This window comes from Hyla sarda, chromosome 6, assembly GCF_029499605.1.
Source record: "Hyla sarda isolate aHylSar1 chromosome 6, aHylSar1.hap1, whole genome shotgun sequence".
NCBI lineage: Eukaryota > Metazoa > Chordata > Amphibia > Anura > Hylidae > Hyla > Hyla sarda.
Window position 1 is genome coordinate 181,776,033 of NC_079194.1, and position 19,874 is coordinate 181,795,906.

Genomic DNA, 19,874 nt, shown 5'->3' on the forward strand with positions numbered 1-19,874 from the left:
GTACATAGTTGGCAAGGTTGGCACCTGTTTTAATGCCAATCCACTATTTGGGCCAGGCTGGATACAGTTGGGTATTATGGAGGGGCCCTTACTCTTTATTTTTCCACCCATATGTCAGTGGCCCAACCGCATTTAACCCCTTGAAAACACCAGTTACTTATTCAAAATGCAGAAAACGTATAAAGTTGGCAAGGTTGGCACCTGTTTTCTTGCCAATCCACTGTTTGGGCCAGGCTGGATACAGTTGGGTATTATGGAGGGGCCCTTACTCTTTATATTTCCATCCTTAATTCAGTGGCCCAAATGTGTTTAACCCCTTAAATTAATCACTTATTCAAAATACTGAAAATGTATATTGTTGGCAAGGTTGGCACCTGTTTTAATGCCAATCCACTGTTTGGGCCAGGCTGGATACAGTGTGGTATTATGGAGGGGTCCTTACTCTTTATATTTCCATCCTTAATTCAGTGGCCCCATGGCATTTAACCCCTTGAAATCACCAGTTACTTATTCAAAATGCAAAAAATGTATATAGTTGGCAAGGTTGGCACCTGTTTTAATGCCAATCCACTGTTTGGGCCAGGCTGGATATAGTTGGGTATTATGGAGGGGGCCTTACTCTTTATTTTTCAACACTTAGGTCAGTGGCCGAACCGCGTTTAACCCTTTGAAATCACCAGTTACTTATTCAAAATGGAGAAAATGTATAAAGTTGGCAAGGTTGGCACCTGTTTTCTTCCCAATCTACTGTTTGGGCCAGGCTGGATCTAGTTGAGTATTATGGAGGGGCCATTACTCTTTATTTTTCAACACTTAGGTCAGTGGCCCAACTGCGTTTAACCTCTTAAATTCATCAGTTACTTATTCAAAACGCATATTTTTTTCATCCATTTTTACTATGTTTTTTTTCAGTAAAAACACAAACAATGTAGATTTTTTCTTCTGAATTTGATTGTTCCCATATAATATATTCAACATCTATGTATAAAAAAACAGGTTTACTGCAGAGAAATAAGAGGAGAAAAGGTTTATTAGTCATAGTCATCTATAAGACAATGCTAAAATAAGAAACCAACTTCAGTGAATAAGAAACTGGCCGGATAAGGAACCAACTTCAGCCTCGTGCACCTGTGCGCCTCAGCCCCAGTCCCCGCAGGTCTGGTAGACAGCGTGGCCGGTTAGCAGCCGGACAGAGTACTAAGGAGGATGGGCTTACAGTTTGGAGGGCACACTGTTGGCGCGCGCAGGAACCCTCCCCCACCTCCACACGTGTTGAAGCAAATACAGTCCTAGTTCAGCCCCCTCTGTACATAGCACATGCTTCCCCTCACCTCATTGCTAGCTCCTCTGTTACTGCAGCTGGGCTCTCTCATCCATCCATCCCCCTTCAGGCATGGGCAATAATACTGCTGCTGCTGCTGCTTCCAGCTCGTCAGCAGCTGAGGAGGCTGTGGACACTGCTCCCCCCCCCACAGATAATGAGGGTCAGTTACTGCCCCCCCAGCACCTCCCATCCCTGTCCATGAGGATGATAATGTTAGTTATGCAGATGCCTTAGAGGCCCCTTCCTGTTTTCTAGAGCCCCAATCAGCAGGACGGCTGAGATCCTGCTCCCGCCAGATGGAGTGCCACCATGTTAGATCCCGAAGGCTCCATGGGCGGTCTCCTTCCCGTTCCTCTTCAAGGAGCTCTGGCCGTTCTGGGCGCAGCAGGTCCAGATATTCCAGGAGAAGTCATAGGAGCCGTAGGCGTGAGGACTCCAGGCACTGCAGTAGAACTAGGTGTTCCCACCGATCCAGATTGTCTCACTGGCGGTCTCCTTCATACTCAGGCAGCCACTCAAGGAGTCCGCGGGGCCGTGAGTGTCCATCCAGATCTCGGCACGGGTCCTTCCCTCCTCGGTTCCTGCAGTGACTCCTCCTTCAGTGCTCACTGATCCTCTGACCGCTCCATCGGTCCTTCCTACTGTGTCCATGGTGATGGCTCCTCCTCCTTCATTGCAGACTACTTCCGGTGAGTTTGATTTTGCTGGGACTTGGGGTTCGGGGTGTGCTCAACCTGGTTTATTTACAGCTTTGAAGGCTTTGCTTGCTCAGTCTCCTTCCAGTAGTGGTCAGACTCCCTCCCCTTCCTCTATGGCTAGGCGGGCTCCTTCCCCGGTCAGGGTGGCATACATAAAGAAGCCTTCTTTTGCGCTGCCCCCTAGTCCACTAGGGGTCCACGTTAGTGAGGATGTGAGACAAAAAATTTGGGATAACCAGTACATAGATATTTGGTCCCTGGTTTCCGTGGATGAGAGCACGGTGGACAAGGAGCGCAGGCAGGTGACGGATAGACCCATTGACCGACGTCCACGGGTTGCAAAGACAATCAATAATTGGCTCCAGGCCTTCTCTGTCCTGGGCTGTATCATAGGCCAGAAACATCCTGAACGCTGCTGAGCTTTTTGTCTACCTTGATTCCATTTACAATGCTTATAAGGCTTATGGGGGTAGTGCCTGGTGGAAGTACGATGAGGAATTCCGCAGGCGTTTAGCGTTACAACCGGAGATGGGCTGGGGGGGCCAAGGCTACTGACGTGTGGTTGAGGCTTATGATGTCTCAGTGCCTCCCCCCCCCCCTTTCTCGGCGGGGCCACTGCCGCTCAGCCCGGTCACGAAGGGTCACTGGTCGTCCGCCGTCCGGGCTCATGTTGGCTCTTCATTGAAGGGCACTGTAAGTTTTTTGGGCTCTGTAAGTTCAAGCACGAGTGTTCCACATGTGGGGGGGGGCCCATGCAGCAGTCCGCTGCCCTAGACAGGCCAAGCAGTTGGTTAAACCAGCTGTCACCGTTGAAGGGAAAGACCCCAGTGAGTGTAGCCGCGATGTTGCCCTGGCTCGAGCGCTACCCCAATAGACAGGCGGCAGAACAGCTGAGGTTGGGTTTTTTGTATGGTTTCTTTATTCCATTTGTTCCATCCAGTTGTCCTGTTTTGTCTTCAAATTGCTTTCTGCCAGGAAACACGATGATGCCCTTAGAGAGAAGTTAGGTAAGGAAGTGAATTTGGGCAGGATTGAGGGTCCTTTTCTTTCTCCTCCTTTTTCCAATCTCCGTGTTTCCCCTCTGGGTATTGTTCCTAAAAAAGACAGTGGTAAATTCCGGCTCATTCATCATCTTTCACATCCTCAGGGTTCGTCGGTTAACGACGGCATCTCCTAGGAGGAGTCATCGGTATCCTATGCCTCCTTTGACAAGGCAGTTTTGCTGATTCGCAATGCAGGCCGGGGGGTGCTTTTGGCGAAGTCTGATATGTTACCTTTAGGCTTCTCCCGGTTCATCCGGAATGTTACCATCTGTTAGGCTGCCAGGTTAATGGGTTGTTTTATTATGACACCTGTTTGCCTATGGGATGTTCCATTTCGTGCCACTATTTGGAGTTGTTTAGCTCTTTCTTGGAATGGGTGGTGCGTTATGAAACTGGCATTCGATCCATCATTCACTACCTGGACGATTTTTTTTTTTGTTTCCCCGGGTGATTCCCCTCAGTGCCATATGCTTCTTACTACTTTCTGTTCCCTCATGAGTAGGTTCGATGTTCGACTGTCAGCCGAGAAGACGGAGGGTCCTAGCACTTGTTTGTCATTCCTGGGTATCAAATTTGATTCTGAATCCATGGTCTTTCGTCTTCCGGCTGATAAGCTGTCCAAACTGTTGAGTGTTCTTGATGGTTTTTGCTCAGTTAGTTACTCTTAAACAGCTTAAAGTTACTCTTAAACAGCTTCAGTCCCTGTTGGGTTTGTTGGTATTTGCCTGTCGCATTATGCCTATGGGCAGGGTTTTTTCCCTTAGGCTTTCCCTGGCCACAAAAGGAGTCTGCAGGATTGATCACCATATTAGATTGTCCTCAGCTATCAAAGCGGATCTGTTGGTGTGGCAGGAATTTCTGAGTAGGTACAATGGCTGAACCTGCCTGCAGGCTTCTGAGGCTAGTAACATAGAACTGTCCTTGTTTACTGATGCGGCTGCCTCAGTGGGTTATGGAGCGATTTTGGGTTCTCATTGCAGTGCCGAGGCCTGGCCGCCATCGTGGCGGGAGGAGAGACTCTGTCGCAACCTTACGCTTCTTGAGCTGTTCCCAATCATTGTAGCTGTTGAGCTTTGGGGCTTGGAGCTCAGGGATCGTAAGGTCTGTTTTTGGACGGATAATTTGAGTGTAGTACACTGCATTAACGGTCTGTCCTCATCCTCCCGTCCGGTGCTGGCTCTGCTTCGGCATTTAGTTCTTAGATGCCTGCAGTATAATATCTGGTTCTGTTCTCGCCAGGTGTGGATAATGTGTTGGCTGACTCTCTCACTTCCAATTTCAGGTGTTCAGAACGCTGTGTCCGGGGGTGGCTCTGGAGGGTTGGCCTTGTCCGAAGTACATCTGGGAGTTGGTGACAACCGCTTGATGCCGCTAATTTCCTCATCGGTGGTGCCCGCCACCTGGAATGGTCATGGTAAGGCGTCCTCCATGCTAGGGGTGGTGGGTGATAGAGATGTCACTTTAGGTGATGAGGTTCGTTTTTCTGTAACGGTTGATTACCTTTTGGGTTTACGGACTGCGGTTGTTTCAGCCACGTTGGCCAGGCGGAGGCTGGGTGGAGTTGGTTTTCACCTAAAATTGAGGGGTTGGTTGGATATCACTAAATAGTTTTACATCCAGCAGGCTTTGAAGGGATAGGATCGTCTTCATTTTCGCAGGGAGTGTCGTAGGCCTGTGTCTTTTTCTCTCCTTCAGTCTTTAATTGAAGCGACTCAGCAAGTCTGTGGTTCTCCATATGAAGGTTTGTTGTTTAGGGCAGCGTTCTGTTTAGCTTTTTATGAGGCTCTGCGTGTGGGTGAGCTGGTTCCCTCCTCTAAGGGGGCCACTGGGGGTTTTATGTGGCACGATGTTATGGTGTCTAATGGAGTACTGTAACTTCGGGTGCGGCGATCTAAGACAGATCAATTGGCTGTTGGTTCTTGGCTTTCGCTTAGGGCTGTAGGAGGGGTTGCTTGTCCTGTCTCTTCTGCTTCTGATTTTCTGCTAGTTCGTCCTGTTCATGGTGATACATTTCTGGTGCACGCTGACGGTGTCCCCCTCACTCGTTATCAGTTTGGTTCTGTTTTAAGCTTTGTTTGTCTTCTCTTGGTCTTTCCCCCTCTGAGTATGGTACCCACTCCTTTCGCATAGGGGCAGTTACTGAAGCCTATCGGGCAGGGTTTGATGGGGCTGACATTCAGAGACTTGGTAGGCGGAAGTCTGGTTGTTATGCTAGCTATGTCCGTCCTGAGTTGCTGTTATAATGCCTTTTTCTTGCAGGTCCTTCTCCAGTGGTGTATGTTCTAGGACACTCATACATCCAACGGGCAGCTTAGAGGGCTGCTATCTGCCCAGGTGGACGTTCGCTGGGATCAGGTGGAGCTGTGGTGGCGTGGCAGTCCCGGTCTTCAGTGGTCCGTGGTGCTGACCGATTGCATTACAATTGCTGGTATGTCCCATAGGGATGTAAGAAAAAAATCGATTTGCGCGATTATCGCGATTTTTCACTTGCCGATACTGAATCGATTCAAAATATTTTTTAATCGATTCTTTTAGTGATGTGGAATTTGTATCTCCTGATGCCCGGAACAGCATGTCCCGGGCATCAGGAGATACAAGTTCCACATTTTGTCAGCCGGATCTGACGCGGCGGCGCTCTGGGTGTACGGAGCGGGCTCCGACTCGTGCTTGCTCCATTCTCTGCGGCCCCCAGCTGATTTCAGTAGCCGGGGGCCGCTGATGCATCACCGCCACTAATATCCATCATGCGGTGCTCTGCAGTCTGTATGGAGCTGGCTCCGGACTCGTGCCCACTCCATACTTTGCTGCCCCCGGCTGTTCTCAGTAACCGGGGGCCGCCGCTAATAGCCAGCATTCGTCGATCGCCGTGGCTGGCTATTAACCCTTTAGATCGCCGCTGTCAAAGCTGGCAGCGGCGTCTAAAGGGATCTGTGAATGCTCCCTGGTGGGCTAGTTGGGTGGATCGCTGGACCAGGCTCTATCAATGGATCGCAGATCAATGGCGTTCAATAGAACTCTATTCATCTGTCTGGGATATATCGAGATGTATCGTCACCTAGACGGTATCGCGATATATCGGGATATATCAAATCGCCACACTGGTATCGCAATTCGAATCGTATCGCCAAATTCTTGGCGATTCACACCCCTAATGTCCCGTGGTGCTTGTTATCCATGCCGGGGGTAACAACATCTGTTTAATTAGAGTCCCTGAGCTCCTGGTTCTTATACGCATGGATTTTCAAAGAATCATGCTCCTTTTCTCTCATGTCATTATAGTTTGCTCCGAGATTGTCCCGAGGGTTACGTGGCAGGGGTCCTGGAATTCGGCCACTTTAGAAAGGGCTAGGAGGTCTATCAACTCCTGTATGTCCCACCATGTCCGTTCAGAAGGGGGTGTAGTAGTGCGCCATAGGCAGCTCGAAGGCGACAATCGCCGCCTCATGTCAACTGATGGGATACATCTTAACAATATTGGGCTGAACATATTCCTTTCTGGATTGCAGGACGGCATAGAACAGGCCCTTTTTGTCATGGGTGGGTGTCGGAACCCAGTATGGATACTTGTGCTCCTCCTGTGGCGGTGGAGGAGTGTTTGTGACCCCTGAATGGAGGGAGAAGGCTATTTGCCTGCCGGGAAAAGTCTGGTGGCTGGCAGGGTGCTTCACCCACCGCTGGGGCGGCAACCCACTCGAGGTGGAAGTTATAGAGGTTTTGAGAATGTTTAAGGTTGATAATAAAGCTGTGGCCGACCCCCATCGTTCATTAAAAGAGAGATTGTTGTCTTGGTGTTATTTTAAATAAAAGGTAGGGGTCAAGCCCCTGGTAGAAGTATAAGACATACAACAAGTCTATAACATACAGCATTATTCTTCCACAACAACCACGAAACTCCCTTGCTACTAGGATTTTTTACACTATGGTTGGAATTTATCAATACTGTCTGACTTAGCCATGTTAAAATCCTGTACCATGATACAGGTACCATGATCTGGTACCATGTAACAGATTTTCTATCTGCATTTCTGATAAGTCATGCTCCATTGCTGGACAAGATACAGAAGTATCTAAAACATAACTAATTTGGTATAAGTTTGCAGGGCACATTTGCAATAGTAAATAAACCCCAAGATTTTTGGTGTAAGGTTGGCAATCTTGTGACCTAAATGGCAGATGTATTCATAGACCCACATCACTCATCAAAACCCAAAGAGTGCCATTTTGGCCTCAGTTTAGACTTTTAATTCCTTAGACAACAAATCCTATACAAAAACAGGCAGACTTTACAAGCTCATAATAAAGAAATATAATTTGTATTGAATTCATACATATTTATTTTTTACATAAAATGAATCCATAAAAGGGACTAAATTGAACTGAATATTGCACTGCTTCTTTGTTACAGTAGTCACACTGTTTACACATACATATAAGCAAAAGTAAGAAGAATGAATGCCAGATGCAGCTCCAAAAGGCCAAGTGGCCCACCAGTCACACTGTGATTAAATGTAACAGCAAACGTGTGTTAAGGAGGTGCTTCTATCCACCGGCGGGTAATGGTGGGGTTACTGGTGGGCCACTTAGCCTTTGGGGGAACTCAACGTATTTGGCGCATGTGAACAGGGGTTGTTGTGGTGGAACAACCTAATTTTGATAAGTAATAACCAAAGATTTTTAGTAGTTATTCATTGACGCAGAATAAATAAATAAATAAATCAGAAGAGTGACACCGTTATTTTTGTGGTGGGGTGGTGGTGGGGAATGGCAAAAAAACAACCCTTATAATTATGTATATTAATAAGGGGATACTTGCATCTCAACCAATGTAATTAAACTTGTAGGGCCCATCACGTTAAACATTTTTGTTAATATATTCATTTAGATTCATTTAGCACATTTGCCTCCTTTTGCTCATATTTAAGCTTGTTGCCTAGGTTACGGACACATTTGCAAAATAAATGTATTTTCAAAAATATTTAACGTGACGTGCCCTACAAGTTTAATTCAGGTAGTTGAGAAAGGAATACCCCCTTAAGGTTATAGTACAGGAAGCGCCAGCTGTGCACATGGAAGCCCAACCCAGTGCAAAGATCAGATTGTACATGATAAATCAGAGTGCTCTGGCTGGCTGCCTGACACCTCACCTCTTATATACACACACGCTGTATTTGTCACATTGTCACTATGAGGCAGCTTGCTTGCAGTTCTGTATACTGAACACGCTTGAAACAAATCTCCATAGCTACAGAACCTGAGAGAGTCTGCTCCACCAGGCAAACATGGAGTTGTGACTGGGTGTGCTAACTGGGTGCAAAAGATTACATATTACACTACATTACTTTACACATTGTCATACACACCCTGTATTACGTTTATGATGCCAAAGGACAAGGCTTTAAGAATTTTTTTTATTTTGCACACAACTAATTTTTTTTTATTTTGCACACAACTAAATTCTTCAATGCAGATACTGTCACACCTCTATTATTCAAGCTCTCTGTAGATGAGAGTTCACATGCTACACAAAAATGCTTTCTTGACTTGAAAGGGAACAGTCAGCTCTAGATTCTGCTTGGAGCTCAAGTGTCAAGGAGGCTGTGCTGAGCCGCAAGATGCACAACTCCCCCACTCCTCCCAGCTTTGACTGATTAGAATGCACACAGTGTTGTAGGCAGAGCGCAATGGGGGAGAGTTATCAAAACCTGTCCAGAGGAAAAGTTGTTGAGTTACCCATAGCAACCAATCAGATTGCTTCTTTCATTTTGTAAAAGGCCTCTGAAAAATGAAAGAAGCGATCTGATTGGTTGCTATGGGCAACTCAACAACTTTTCCTCTGGACACGTATTGATAAATCTTGCCCTATATTCCCAAACAGTTTATATGGGACCTTCTCTATAAGCCACAGTTGAGAAGCACTACAGAAGGGATCCCACATTTTGGTGAAATAGCCATGTCCATGTATTACATAGCTACACATTCATGTGAATGGCTGTATTGTAAGTACTTACGTCTGGAAAGATAGTTAAAAAAGGAATTGACACAGATGCTGCACATTAAATTTAATGGAAAGTTCCTTTTAAAATGCTACAGTGTTGTAGGAACATGTATTATGGGTTCCATAGTCCCATATTGTACTCTCAGAACTTTCTTCTCATGGAATGTGTGAGAATTAACACTGGAAAAAATGTTGGCATTCTCCATGACATGACATATTACACCATAGAATAGAGTGCCTTATGGAGGCTTCACAGTACATATGGGTCCTTTGAAACAGTTTTGACTTTTATGCTGTCTCAGGCTGGTCTCACACAGCAGTCTTTGGCTCAGTATTTTGCATTTAAGATTTGTAAGCCTACACAAGTGGAACCTACACAGAAAAAAAAAGTAATGGTGAGATTTGTAGTTTTTCCATGTTTTGGGCCTACTCCTTGTTTTGGCTTAAAATACTGATAAGAAACACTGAGCCAAATACTGTGGTGTGAAACCAGAGGGTCCCTACATGGCTTTAGTGATTCTGAGGTCCTTTTCTCACTGCGGCATTTCAGTAAGTAATATGTTCTATTTGTATTTAAAAGCTTAAACCAAAACACAGAAGAGATACAAATCTTTTATTGTTTTCTATTTGTTCCACTCCTAGTTTTTGGCTTACAAATACTTATGTAAAATACTGACCCAAATACTGTCATGTGAAAAACCTGACAGTACCACACAGGTAGCACAAGATAAATGAAAATGCAAACAGCAAGGAAGGGATTGCATGAAAATAATATAGGAATGGAAACAATTAAAATCTTTACTATACACAAATATAAAACTGTAGAATCTCTCCATAGGAGGGAATCATTACATTACAGTTTAATGTTTTTAACGGGCCTCAAAGCCATAGGCATGACAGGTAAGGTTTAACCAGATGGCAGCCATTATCAACCTATTTACAGTGTATTAGTCCTAAAGGGGCCTCTGTGATACAGTAGCACTGTGACTGCGTCTTCTAGGCCTTAAGTGCCATCGTTTAGGGTCCCTTATAGCTTATCCAACTCTCTCAGGGCATCCATCTTTCTGTGGTCCTAGTGACTCTCGATGGGCTGATGCAAGGTGCAGGCTCCTCTTTGGGCCTCTCAATAGTAACGTTGCTCTTTCCATTTGCTTCTTCTCTCTCTGCAGACCTGGGTCTCTCACCTGGCATCCAGGAAGTTTTCATAAATGAAGCACAGAATGAACCCTTGGCCTATGGATCACCAATAGTTATGGACTGTAAGTTGCACTATTCCTACTCACACTTCAGTGGAGGCTTCTCTGTCTTCCAGAGTAAGCGCTCAAGTTCACACTTAACAAAAACATAGATTATAGTAACCATGGGCATTGTCCCACAATTTTCTGCCAACCCTGAATATGATATAAATAATAGAATAGTATTAAATACTCTCCAATAGCTCATAATATAAAGGAGACCTATAAAATACATTAGCTCAGATTCTTGCATACAGTGAAATAGATAGTAAAACGCTGTTGAAGGTGACAATGGACCCTATTACTTATGTCTGCTATGCAGGTTGCACGTATGGAATGCCTGCCCCTATTCTGCATATTTAAAGAAGCTTTGCCAGGCATGGACACTCACATTTTATTCCTGGACTGGTTGCTGTGGTCAATAATACCATATTTCCTGTTCCACAGTTTTGATAACTAAGGCTCATTATCATGTATTTATTCTTATAGTTAAACCTGCAATGGAGATGTATCAGTTTGTATAATAAAGCAAAATATGACTCTATTATTTTTTGGCTTTGACAACACAATCGCCCCAGCAGGAAGTTTGTGAATGTTTTAAAAGCTTTTATGATAATCATTGTACACAGACTGTAACCAGGCATTTACTGCAGACAAAGAGTAACCTTCCCTGCGTCTTAATGATTAGCTGTCAGTAATTCTATCCTGCCACGCTGAGAGGAACCACCATGTCACATGTCATCACATCCCTGAGACATTCTCCAACTCTGGAGAGCTGAGTGGTGGAAAGTGGTTTACAGACATGTAAGAAATGTGACTAATAATAACATTAATATAATCTAGATGAAGTAATGCTCCATCACTGTAAATTATAAGAATACTAAAAGTCAGCAGCTGTTACATAATCATAAAAAAGAAAAAAGCTGCAGGTGAGTGTATTTATACAGGTTCTCCGAGGAGTGTGGTCAGGTCCACTTATTTATATTTGCCCCCTTTAGTATTCCCCTATATATTAGGGCTAAAAAGCACAATAACCTAATTCCTAAAGCCCAATCCCCTAATACCTCCCGCAGCCTGTAAAACAATGCACGGGATTCCTGGGCAGGCGTAATGACGTCATATCATCATGCAGGCCCACACAGGGATCCATCCCAGCAACTTATAGGCTGTATGCCTGAAGTGTGTGCATTCTGTGAGTGAAGGCAGTACAGGGGGCTGACAGCTCTTTGCTCTGTCATTGTATTCAAGTGTATCTGATAATCAGAGGCAGTTGGAGCAGACAGTCACCTGGAGATGGCTGGTGCTAGTGATGCAGATGATATTTGCACAGACCCAAGAAAGTAGATGAGGGTCTACCATCTTGTGTTAAAAGAAGAAGGCAGAGACATACTTTGTAGCTTCTGGGCCCAAATGCAAAATATGTAACAGGGCCCCATATCTACCATGTACCATTTAGACTACTGCTACCATTTAGAATACATGATCCCGATGTAACTGCTACCTCTGCACCCCCTATAGTTTCACCCGTGAAAGAATGCAAATTTTACCTTTTACTTAACATATTTAAGAGGGTAAAAATGTTATGTGCAGTTACTAATTTTGCATTAAAGTGTACAAACATTATACTAACTTCTGACATGTCATAAAGACATTTTAGAAGTTTGAATCAGTGGGGGTCAGGGTGATAAAAGAGTTTTACTTTAAAGGGGTACTCCGGTGCTTAGGCATCTTATCCCCTATCCAAAGGATAGGGGATAAGATGCCTGATCGCGCGAGTCCCGCCGCTGGGAACCCCCGTGATCTTGCACGCGGTACCCCGTTTGTAATCAGTCCTCGGAGCGTGTTCGCTCCGGGTCTGATTACCGGTGACTACAGGGCGGGCAGCGTGTGACATCAAGCCTCCGCCCCCGTGTGATGTCACGCTCCGCCCCTCAATGCAAGTCTATGGGAGGGGGCGTGACAGCTATCACGCCCCCTCCCGTAGGCTTGCATTGAGGGGCGGCGTGTGACTTCACACGGGGGCGGAGGCGTGAAGTCACACGCCGCCCGCCCTGTAGTCGCCGGTAATCAGACCCGGAGTGAACACGCTCCGGGGACTGATTACAAACGTGGTGCCGCGTGCAAGATCACGGGGGTCCCCAGCGGGGGGACTCGCGCGATCAGGCATCTTATCCCCTATCCTTTGGATAGGGGATAAGATGTCTAAGCACCTGAGTACCCCTTTAAGTTCATACACTATGCGCTCCTGTGTTGAGCCGAGCAGAAACTAAGGGGCACGGCACTCAGAGTACTTTTACCCCGTCTTTCTAGCTATTGGTACACAGGATAGGGGATAAGTGTCTGGTCCCAGCAGTCAGATCCCCCACGATCTCCTGCCCAACACCCTTACTCTCCCTATGCACAGTGTTTTTTCCTCTTTTATCCTTCTCCTCTGCAGAGTGGTGCTCCTATCAACACAGCTGTGCGTCAAACTGCAGTATTGCTCCATTCAAGAGAACAGGGCTTGTGGCATTTTCCCGCATAAGAAAATGGAAAAAAGTCCAGCTCAGATACAGATCAAGTAAGCACAGCTTTATTTCACATCATGCCAAAAGCAACAGGTACAAGTCGGAAATGACGCGTTTCGGCCAGGTGCTGGCCTTAGTCATACCATGGTATGACTAAGGCCAGCACCTGGCCGAAACGTGTCATTTCCGACTTGTACCTGTTGCTCTTGGTGTGATGTGAAATAAAGCTGCGCTTATTTGATCTGTATCTGAGCTGGACTTTTTTCCCATTTTCTTATTGTGATTGAGTGCAAGTCCGCACTTTCTCCGTGCTCGATATCCGGACCAGGGGTGAGCTGGCTTTGCTTCAATATTTTCCCGCATAGCTGTGTGGTCGGGAACACCGCTGTGCAGGTGAAAAGGAAAAAAGAAAGTGTTGCACTAAAGCAGTACTGGTGGGGGTAGAAGAGGCTGGCTTAGCTCAGCCATATGGATATACTTTATAAGATTGGAAAACCACAAAGAAGAAGTAAAAAGTCAATCAAAAATATATAGGTTTTTAAAGGGAAACTGACAGGCTGTTCACCCTTTTATTCTTATTTTCCATTATTTTACTCACTCTTGCATATCGGTCCTATGTTCCCAGGCTGGCACAATAGGCCACTGTGCCTTCATTTTTGAAAGTAGGATTTCTGAATAAGACTGAATGGCAGTGACTATGAGGCTGTTTTCTGAGCTGCATCTCATTTCATGTAAGAGGAGCCTTTATTTCGGATCCCACAGGACCATGGACAAAAGGAGATCAGGAAAGTGAGCAAACCGGCTCTCCAGTGGCTGCACTATTATTGTCAGGCTGTACTGACAACAAATCATGGCCCCACCATCGTCTTTTATAAGGAATTTATGAAACAGAAAAATCTATAGTTGCCATAGATTATGCTATAGACTGTAGAACCCCCCGCATTTCTCTTTGGAGACATGTATTATTTAGCATGCCATTTATATTCACTGTCTCTGTCCTTTCTTTGACAATTCTATGCACCATTGAAAAGTTACAGACCCTTAAGGAGGGACACCCCACATCTGTTCATCCTGAGCATCTGGGTTCATTGTTCATTCATTCATAACAGGTGCACAGGCAAAGCAGTAGGAGAAGGTTGGATAATAAGTATTTATTTTCAGTGCCAGACATACTATATGTGCAAGTTATGCAGCTGCCAAGGGGCCATTATTTGTAAGGGGGGCTTCTGCCACTTACAACACAATCATTTTCTGCTGTCTATTAGATAGGAACTAAATGTGCTTATTCATATTCAATAGCTGTCAGCTATTTCCCATTTACCCCATACATATGAATGTTAGGCTCTGAATGAAAAGGGGGAGGAAAGCTGCAGCCAGACAGTTGTCTAATTTCCTTAAAATAAAAGGGCGGTATCGGGCAGTTGACATCCAAGATGCCCAATCCTTCCCTCCTGTTACGCCGAGCGCTCCGGGTCCCCGCTCCTCCCCGGAGAGCTCGCTACACTCTCCCCGCTGCAGCGCTCCGGTCAGATCCACTGACCCGGGGCGCTGCGATTCCGCTTCCAGCCGGGATGCGATTCGCGATGCGGGTAGCGCCCGCTCGCGATGCGCACCCCGGCTCCCGTACCTGACTCGCTCTCCCTCGGTCCTGTCCCGGCGCGCGCGGCCCCGCTCCCTAGGGCGCGCGCGCCGGGTCTTTGCGATTTAAAGGGCCACTGCGCCGCTGATTGGCGCAGTGATTCCAATTAGTGTGTTCACCTGTGCACTTCCCTATATCACCACACTTCCCCTGCACTCCCTTGCCGGATCTTGTTGCCATCGTGCCAGTGAAAGCGTTTCCTTGTGTGTTCCTAGCCTGTGTTCCAGACCTCCTGCCGTTGCCCCTGACTACGATCCTTGCTGCCTGCCCCGACCTTCTGCTACGTCCGACCTTGCTTCTGTCTACTCCCTTGTACCGCGCCTATCTTCAGCAGCCAGAGAGGTGAGCCGTTGCTAGTGGATACGACCTGGTCACTACCGCCGCAGCAAGACCATCCCGCTTTGCGGCGGGCTCTGGTGAAAACCAGTAGTGACTTAGAACCGATCCACTAGCACGGTCCACGCCAATCCCTCTCTGGCACAGAGGATCCACTACCTGCCAGCCGGCATCGTGACAGTAGATCCGGCCATGGATCCCGCTGAAGTTCCTCTGCCAGTTGTCGCTGACCTTACCATGGTGGTCGCCCAGCAGTCACAACAGATAGCGCAACAAGGCCAACAGCTGTCTCAACTGACCGTTATGCTACAGCAGTTACTACCACAGCTTCAGCAGTCATCTCCTCCGCCAGCTCCTGCACCTCCTCCGCAGCGAGTGGCCGCTCCTGGTCTACGCCTATCCTTGCCGGATAAATTTGATGGGGACTCTAAGTTTTGCCGTGGCTTTCTTTCCCAATGTTCCCTGCATCTGGAGATGATGTCGGACCAGTTTCCCACTGAAAGGTCTAAGGTGGCTTTCGTAGTCAGCCTTCTGTCTGGAAAAGCCCTGTCTTGGGCCACACCGCTCTGGGACCGCAATGACCCCGTCACTGCCTCTGTACACTCCTTCTTCTCGGAAATCCGAAGTGTCTTTGAGGAACCTGCCCGAGCCTCTTCTGCTGAGACTGCCCTGTTGAACCTGGTCCAGGGTAATTCTTCCGTTGGCGAGTATGCCGTACAATTCCGTACTCTTGCTTCAGAATTATCCTGGAATAATGAGGCCCTCTGCGCGACCTTTAAAAAAGGCCTATCCAGCAACATTAAAGATGTTCTGGCCGCACGAGAAATTCCTGCTAATCTACATGAACTCATTCACCTAGCCACTCGCATTGACATGCGTTTTTCCGAAAGGCGTCAGGAGCTCCGCCAAGATATGGACTCTGTTCGCACGAGGCGTTTCTTCTCCTCGGCTCCTCTCTCCTCTGGTCCCCTGCAATCCGTTCCTGTGCCTCCCGCCGTGGAGGCTATGCAGGTCGACCGGTCTCGCCTGACACCTCAAGAGAGGACACGACGCCGCATGGAGAACCTCTGCCTGTACTGTGCTAGTACCGAACACTTCCTGAGGGATTGTCCTATCCGCCCTCCCCGCCTGGAAAGACGTACGCTGACTCCGCACAAAGGTGAGACAGTCCTTGATGTCTACTCTGCTTCTCCACGTCTTACTGTGCCTGTGCGGATGTCTGCCTCTGCCTTCTCCTTCTCTACTGTGGCCTTCTTGGACTCTGGATCTGCAGGAAATTTTATTTTGGCCTCTCTCGTCAACAGGTTCAACATCCCAGTGACCAGTCTCGCCAGACCCCTTTACATCAATTGTGTAAACAATGAAAGATTGGACTGTACCATACGTTTCCGCACGGAGCCCCTTCTAATGAGCATCGGATCTCATCACGAGAGGATTGAACTTTTGGTCCTCCCCAATTGCACCTCGGAAATTCTCCTTGGACTTCCCTGGCTTCAACTTCATTCCCCAACCCTGGATTGGTCCACTGGGGAGATCAAGAGTTGGGGGCCCTCTTGTTCCAAGGACTGTCTAAAACCGGTTCCCAGTAACCCTTGCCGTGACTCTGTGGTTCCTCCAGTAACCGGTCTCCCTAAGGCCTATATGGACTTCGCGGATGTTTTCTGCAAAAAACAAGCTGAGACTCTACCTCCTCACAGGCCTTATGATTGTCCTATCGACCTCCTCCCGGGCACTACTCCACCCCGGGGCAGAATTTATCCTCTCTCTGCCCCAGAGACTCTTGCCATGTCTGAATACGTCCAGGAAAATTTAAAAAAGGGCTTTATCCGTAAATCCTCCTCTCCTGCCGGAGCCGGATTTTTCTTTGTGTCCAAAAAAGATGGCTCCCTACGTCCTTGCATTGACTACCGCGGTCTTAATAAAATCACGGTTAAGAACCGCTACCCCCTACCCCTCATCTCTGAACTCTTTGATCGCCTCCAAGGTGCCCACATCTTTACTAAACTGGACTTAAGAGGTGCCTATAACCTCATCCGCATCAGAGAGGGGGATGAGTGGAAAACGGCATTTAACACCAGAGATGGACACTTTGAGTATCTGGTCATGCCCTTTGGCCTGTGCAACGCCCCTGCTGTCTTCCAAGACTTTGTTAATGAAATTTTTCGTGATCTGTTATACTCCTGTGTTGTTGTATATCTGGACGATATCCTAATTTTTTCTGCCAATCTAGAAGAACACCGCCAGCATGTCCGTATGGTTCTTCAGAGACTTCGTGACAATCAACTCTATGCCAAAATTGAGAAATGTCTGTTTGAATGCCAATCTCTTCCTTTTCTAGGATATTTGGTCTCTGGCCAGGGACTACAAATGGATCCAGACAAACTCTCTGCCGTCTTAGATTGGCCACGCCCCTCCGGACTCCGTGCTATCCAACGCTTTTTGGGGTTCGCCAATTATTACAGGCAATTTATTCCACATTTTTCTACCGTTGTGGCTCCTATCGTGGCTCTAACCAAAAAAAATGCCGATCCCAAGTCTTGGCCTCCTCAAGCGGAAGACGCCTTTAAACGACTCAAGTCTGCCTTTTCTTCGGCTCCCGTGCTCTCCAGACCTGACCCTTCCAAACCCTTCCTATTGGAGGTTGATGTCTCCTCAGTGGGAGCTGGAGCTGTTCTTCTACAAAAAAATTCTTCCGGGCATGCTGTCACTTGTGGGTTTTTTTCTAGGACCTTCTCTCAGGCGGAGAGGAACTACTCCATCGGGGATCGAGAGCTTCTAGCCATCAAATTAGCACTTGAGGAATGGAGGCATCTGCTGGAGGGATCAAGATTTCCAGTTATTATTTACACCGACCACAAGAACCTCTCCTACCTCCAGTCTGCCCAACGGCTGAATCCTCGCCAGGCCCGGTGGTCTCTGTTCTTTGCCCGATTTAATTTTGAGATTCACTTTCGGCCTGCCGATAAGAACATTAGGGCCGATGCTCTCTCTCGTTCCTCGGATGCCTCAGAGGTTGAACTCTCTCCGCAACACATCATTCCACCTGACTGCCTGATCTCCACTTCTCCAGCCTCCATCAGGCAAACTCCTCCAGGAAAGACCTTTGTTTCTCCACGCCAACGCCTCGGAATCCTCAAATGGGGTCACTCCTCCCATCTCGCAGGTCATGTGGGCATCAAGAAATCTGTGCAACTCATCTCCCGCTTCTATTGGTGGCCGACTCTGGAGACGGATGTTGTGGACTTTGTGCGAGCCTGCACTATCTGTGCCCGGGATAAGACTCCTCGCCAGAAGCCCGCTGGTCTTCTTCATCCCCTGCCTGTCCCCGAACAGCCTTGGTCTCTGATTGGTATGGATTTTATTACTGATTTACCCCCTTCCCGTGGCAACACTGTTATTTGGGTGGTCGTTGATCGATTCTCCAAAATGGCACATTTCATCCCTCTTCCTGGTCTTCCTTCAGCGCCTCAGTTGGCTAAACAATTTTTTGTACACATTTTTCGTCTTCACGGGTTGCCTACGCAGATCGTCTCGGATAGAGGCGTCCAATTCGTGTCTAAATTCTGGAGGGCTCTCTGTAAACAACTCAAGATTAAATTAAATTTTTCTTCTGCATATCATCCCCAGTCCAATGGACAAGTAGAAAGAATTAACCAGGTCTTGGGTGATTATTTGCGACATTTTGTTTCCTCCCGCCAGGATGACTGGGCAGATCTCCTTCCATGGGCCGAATTCTCGTATAACTTCAGAGTCTCTGAATCTTCCTCCAAATCCCCATTTTTCGTGGTGTACGGCCGTCACCCTCTTCCCCCCCTCCCTACCCCCTTGCCCTCTGGTCTGCCCGCTGTGGATGAGATTTCTCGTGACCTTTCCATCATATGGAGAGAGACCCAAAATTCTCTCTTACAGGCTTCATCACGCATGAAGAGGTTCGCGGATAAGAAAAGAAGAGCTCCTCCCATTTTTTCCCCTGGAGACAAGGTATGGCTCTCCGCTAAATATGTCCGCTTCCGTGTCCCTAGCTACAAGTTGGGACCACGCTATCTTGGTCCTTTCAAAATTTTGTGTCAGATTAATCCTGTCTCTTACAAACTTCTTCTTCCTCCTTCTCTTCGTATCCCTAATGCCTTTCACGTTTCTCTTCTTAAACCACTCATCCTCAACCGTTTTTCTCCCAAATCTGTTCCTCCCACTCCTGTTTCCGGCTCCTCGGACATCTTCTCTGTCAAAGAGATCTTAGCTTCTAAAAAGGTCAGAGGGAAAACTTTTTTTTTAGTGGATTGGGAGGGTTGTGGTCCTGAAGAGAGATCCTGGGAACCTGAGGACAACATCCTAGACAAAAGTCTGCTCCTCAGGTTCTCAGGCTCTAAGAAGAGGGGGAGACCCAAGGGGGGGGGTACTGTTATGCCGAGCGCTCCGGGTCCCCGCTCCTCCCCGGAGCGCTCGCTACACTCTCCCCGCTGCAGCGCTCCGGTCAGATCCACTGACCCGGGGCGCTGCGATTCCGCTTCCAGCCGGGATGCGATTCGCGATGCGGGTAGCGCCCGCTCGCGATGCGCACCCCGGCTCCCGTACCTGACTCGCTCTCCCTCGGTCCTGTCCCGGCGCGCGCGGCCCCGCTCCCTAGGGCGCGCGCGCCGGGTCTTTGCGATTTAAAGGGCCACTGCGCCGCTGATTGGCGCAGTGATTCCAATTAGTGTGTTCACCTGTGCACTTCCCTATATCACCTCACTTCCCCTGCACTCCCTTGCCGGATCTTGTTGCCATCGTGCCAGTGAAAGCGTTTCCTTGTGTGTTCCTAGCCTGTGTTCCAGACCTCCTGCCGTTGCCCCTGACTACGATCCTTGCTGCCTGCCCCGACCTTCTGCTACGTCCGACCTTGCTTCTGTCTACTCCCTTGTACCGCGCCTATCTTCAGCAGCCAGAGAGGTGAGCCGTTGCTAGTGGATACGACCTGGTCACTACCGCCGCAGCAAGACCATCCCGCTTTGCGGCGGGCTCTGGTGAAAACCAGTAGTGACTTAGAACCGATCCACTAGCACGGTCCACGCCAATCCCTCTCTGGCACAGAGGATCCACTACCTGCCAGCCGGCATC

At 47.7% G+C, this 19,874-nt stretch overlaps 1 protein-coding gene across 5 annotated transcripts in view; it reads left to right on the plus strand.

Moving 5' to 3' along the window:
• The window catches only part of LOC130276509 (putative nuclease HARBI1), a 117,354-nt gene that overhangs the window by 21,132 nt on the left and 76,348 nt on the right, over positions 1-19,874 (plus strand). For 2 of the 5 annotated variants that reach the window (XM_056525983.1, XM_056525984.1), the window contains one exon: positions 10,230-10,319. Coding sequence is in view for 1 of the 5 variants with exons in the window: in XM_056525986.1 (XP_056381961.1) it covers positions 10,230-10,319; positions 10,618-10,658 (131 nt within the window). In the remaining 4 variants the exon portion in view is untranslated. Of the gene's footprint in view, positions 1-1,831; positions 2,014-4,347; positions 4,480-5,324; positions 5,494-8,934; positions 9,062-10,229; positions 10,320-10,617; positions 10,797-19,874 lie in introns of those variants that run through there. The other 3 variants (XM_056525981.1, XM_056525986.1, XM_056525985.1) reach the window with 3 other exon arrangements.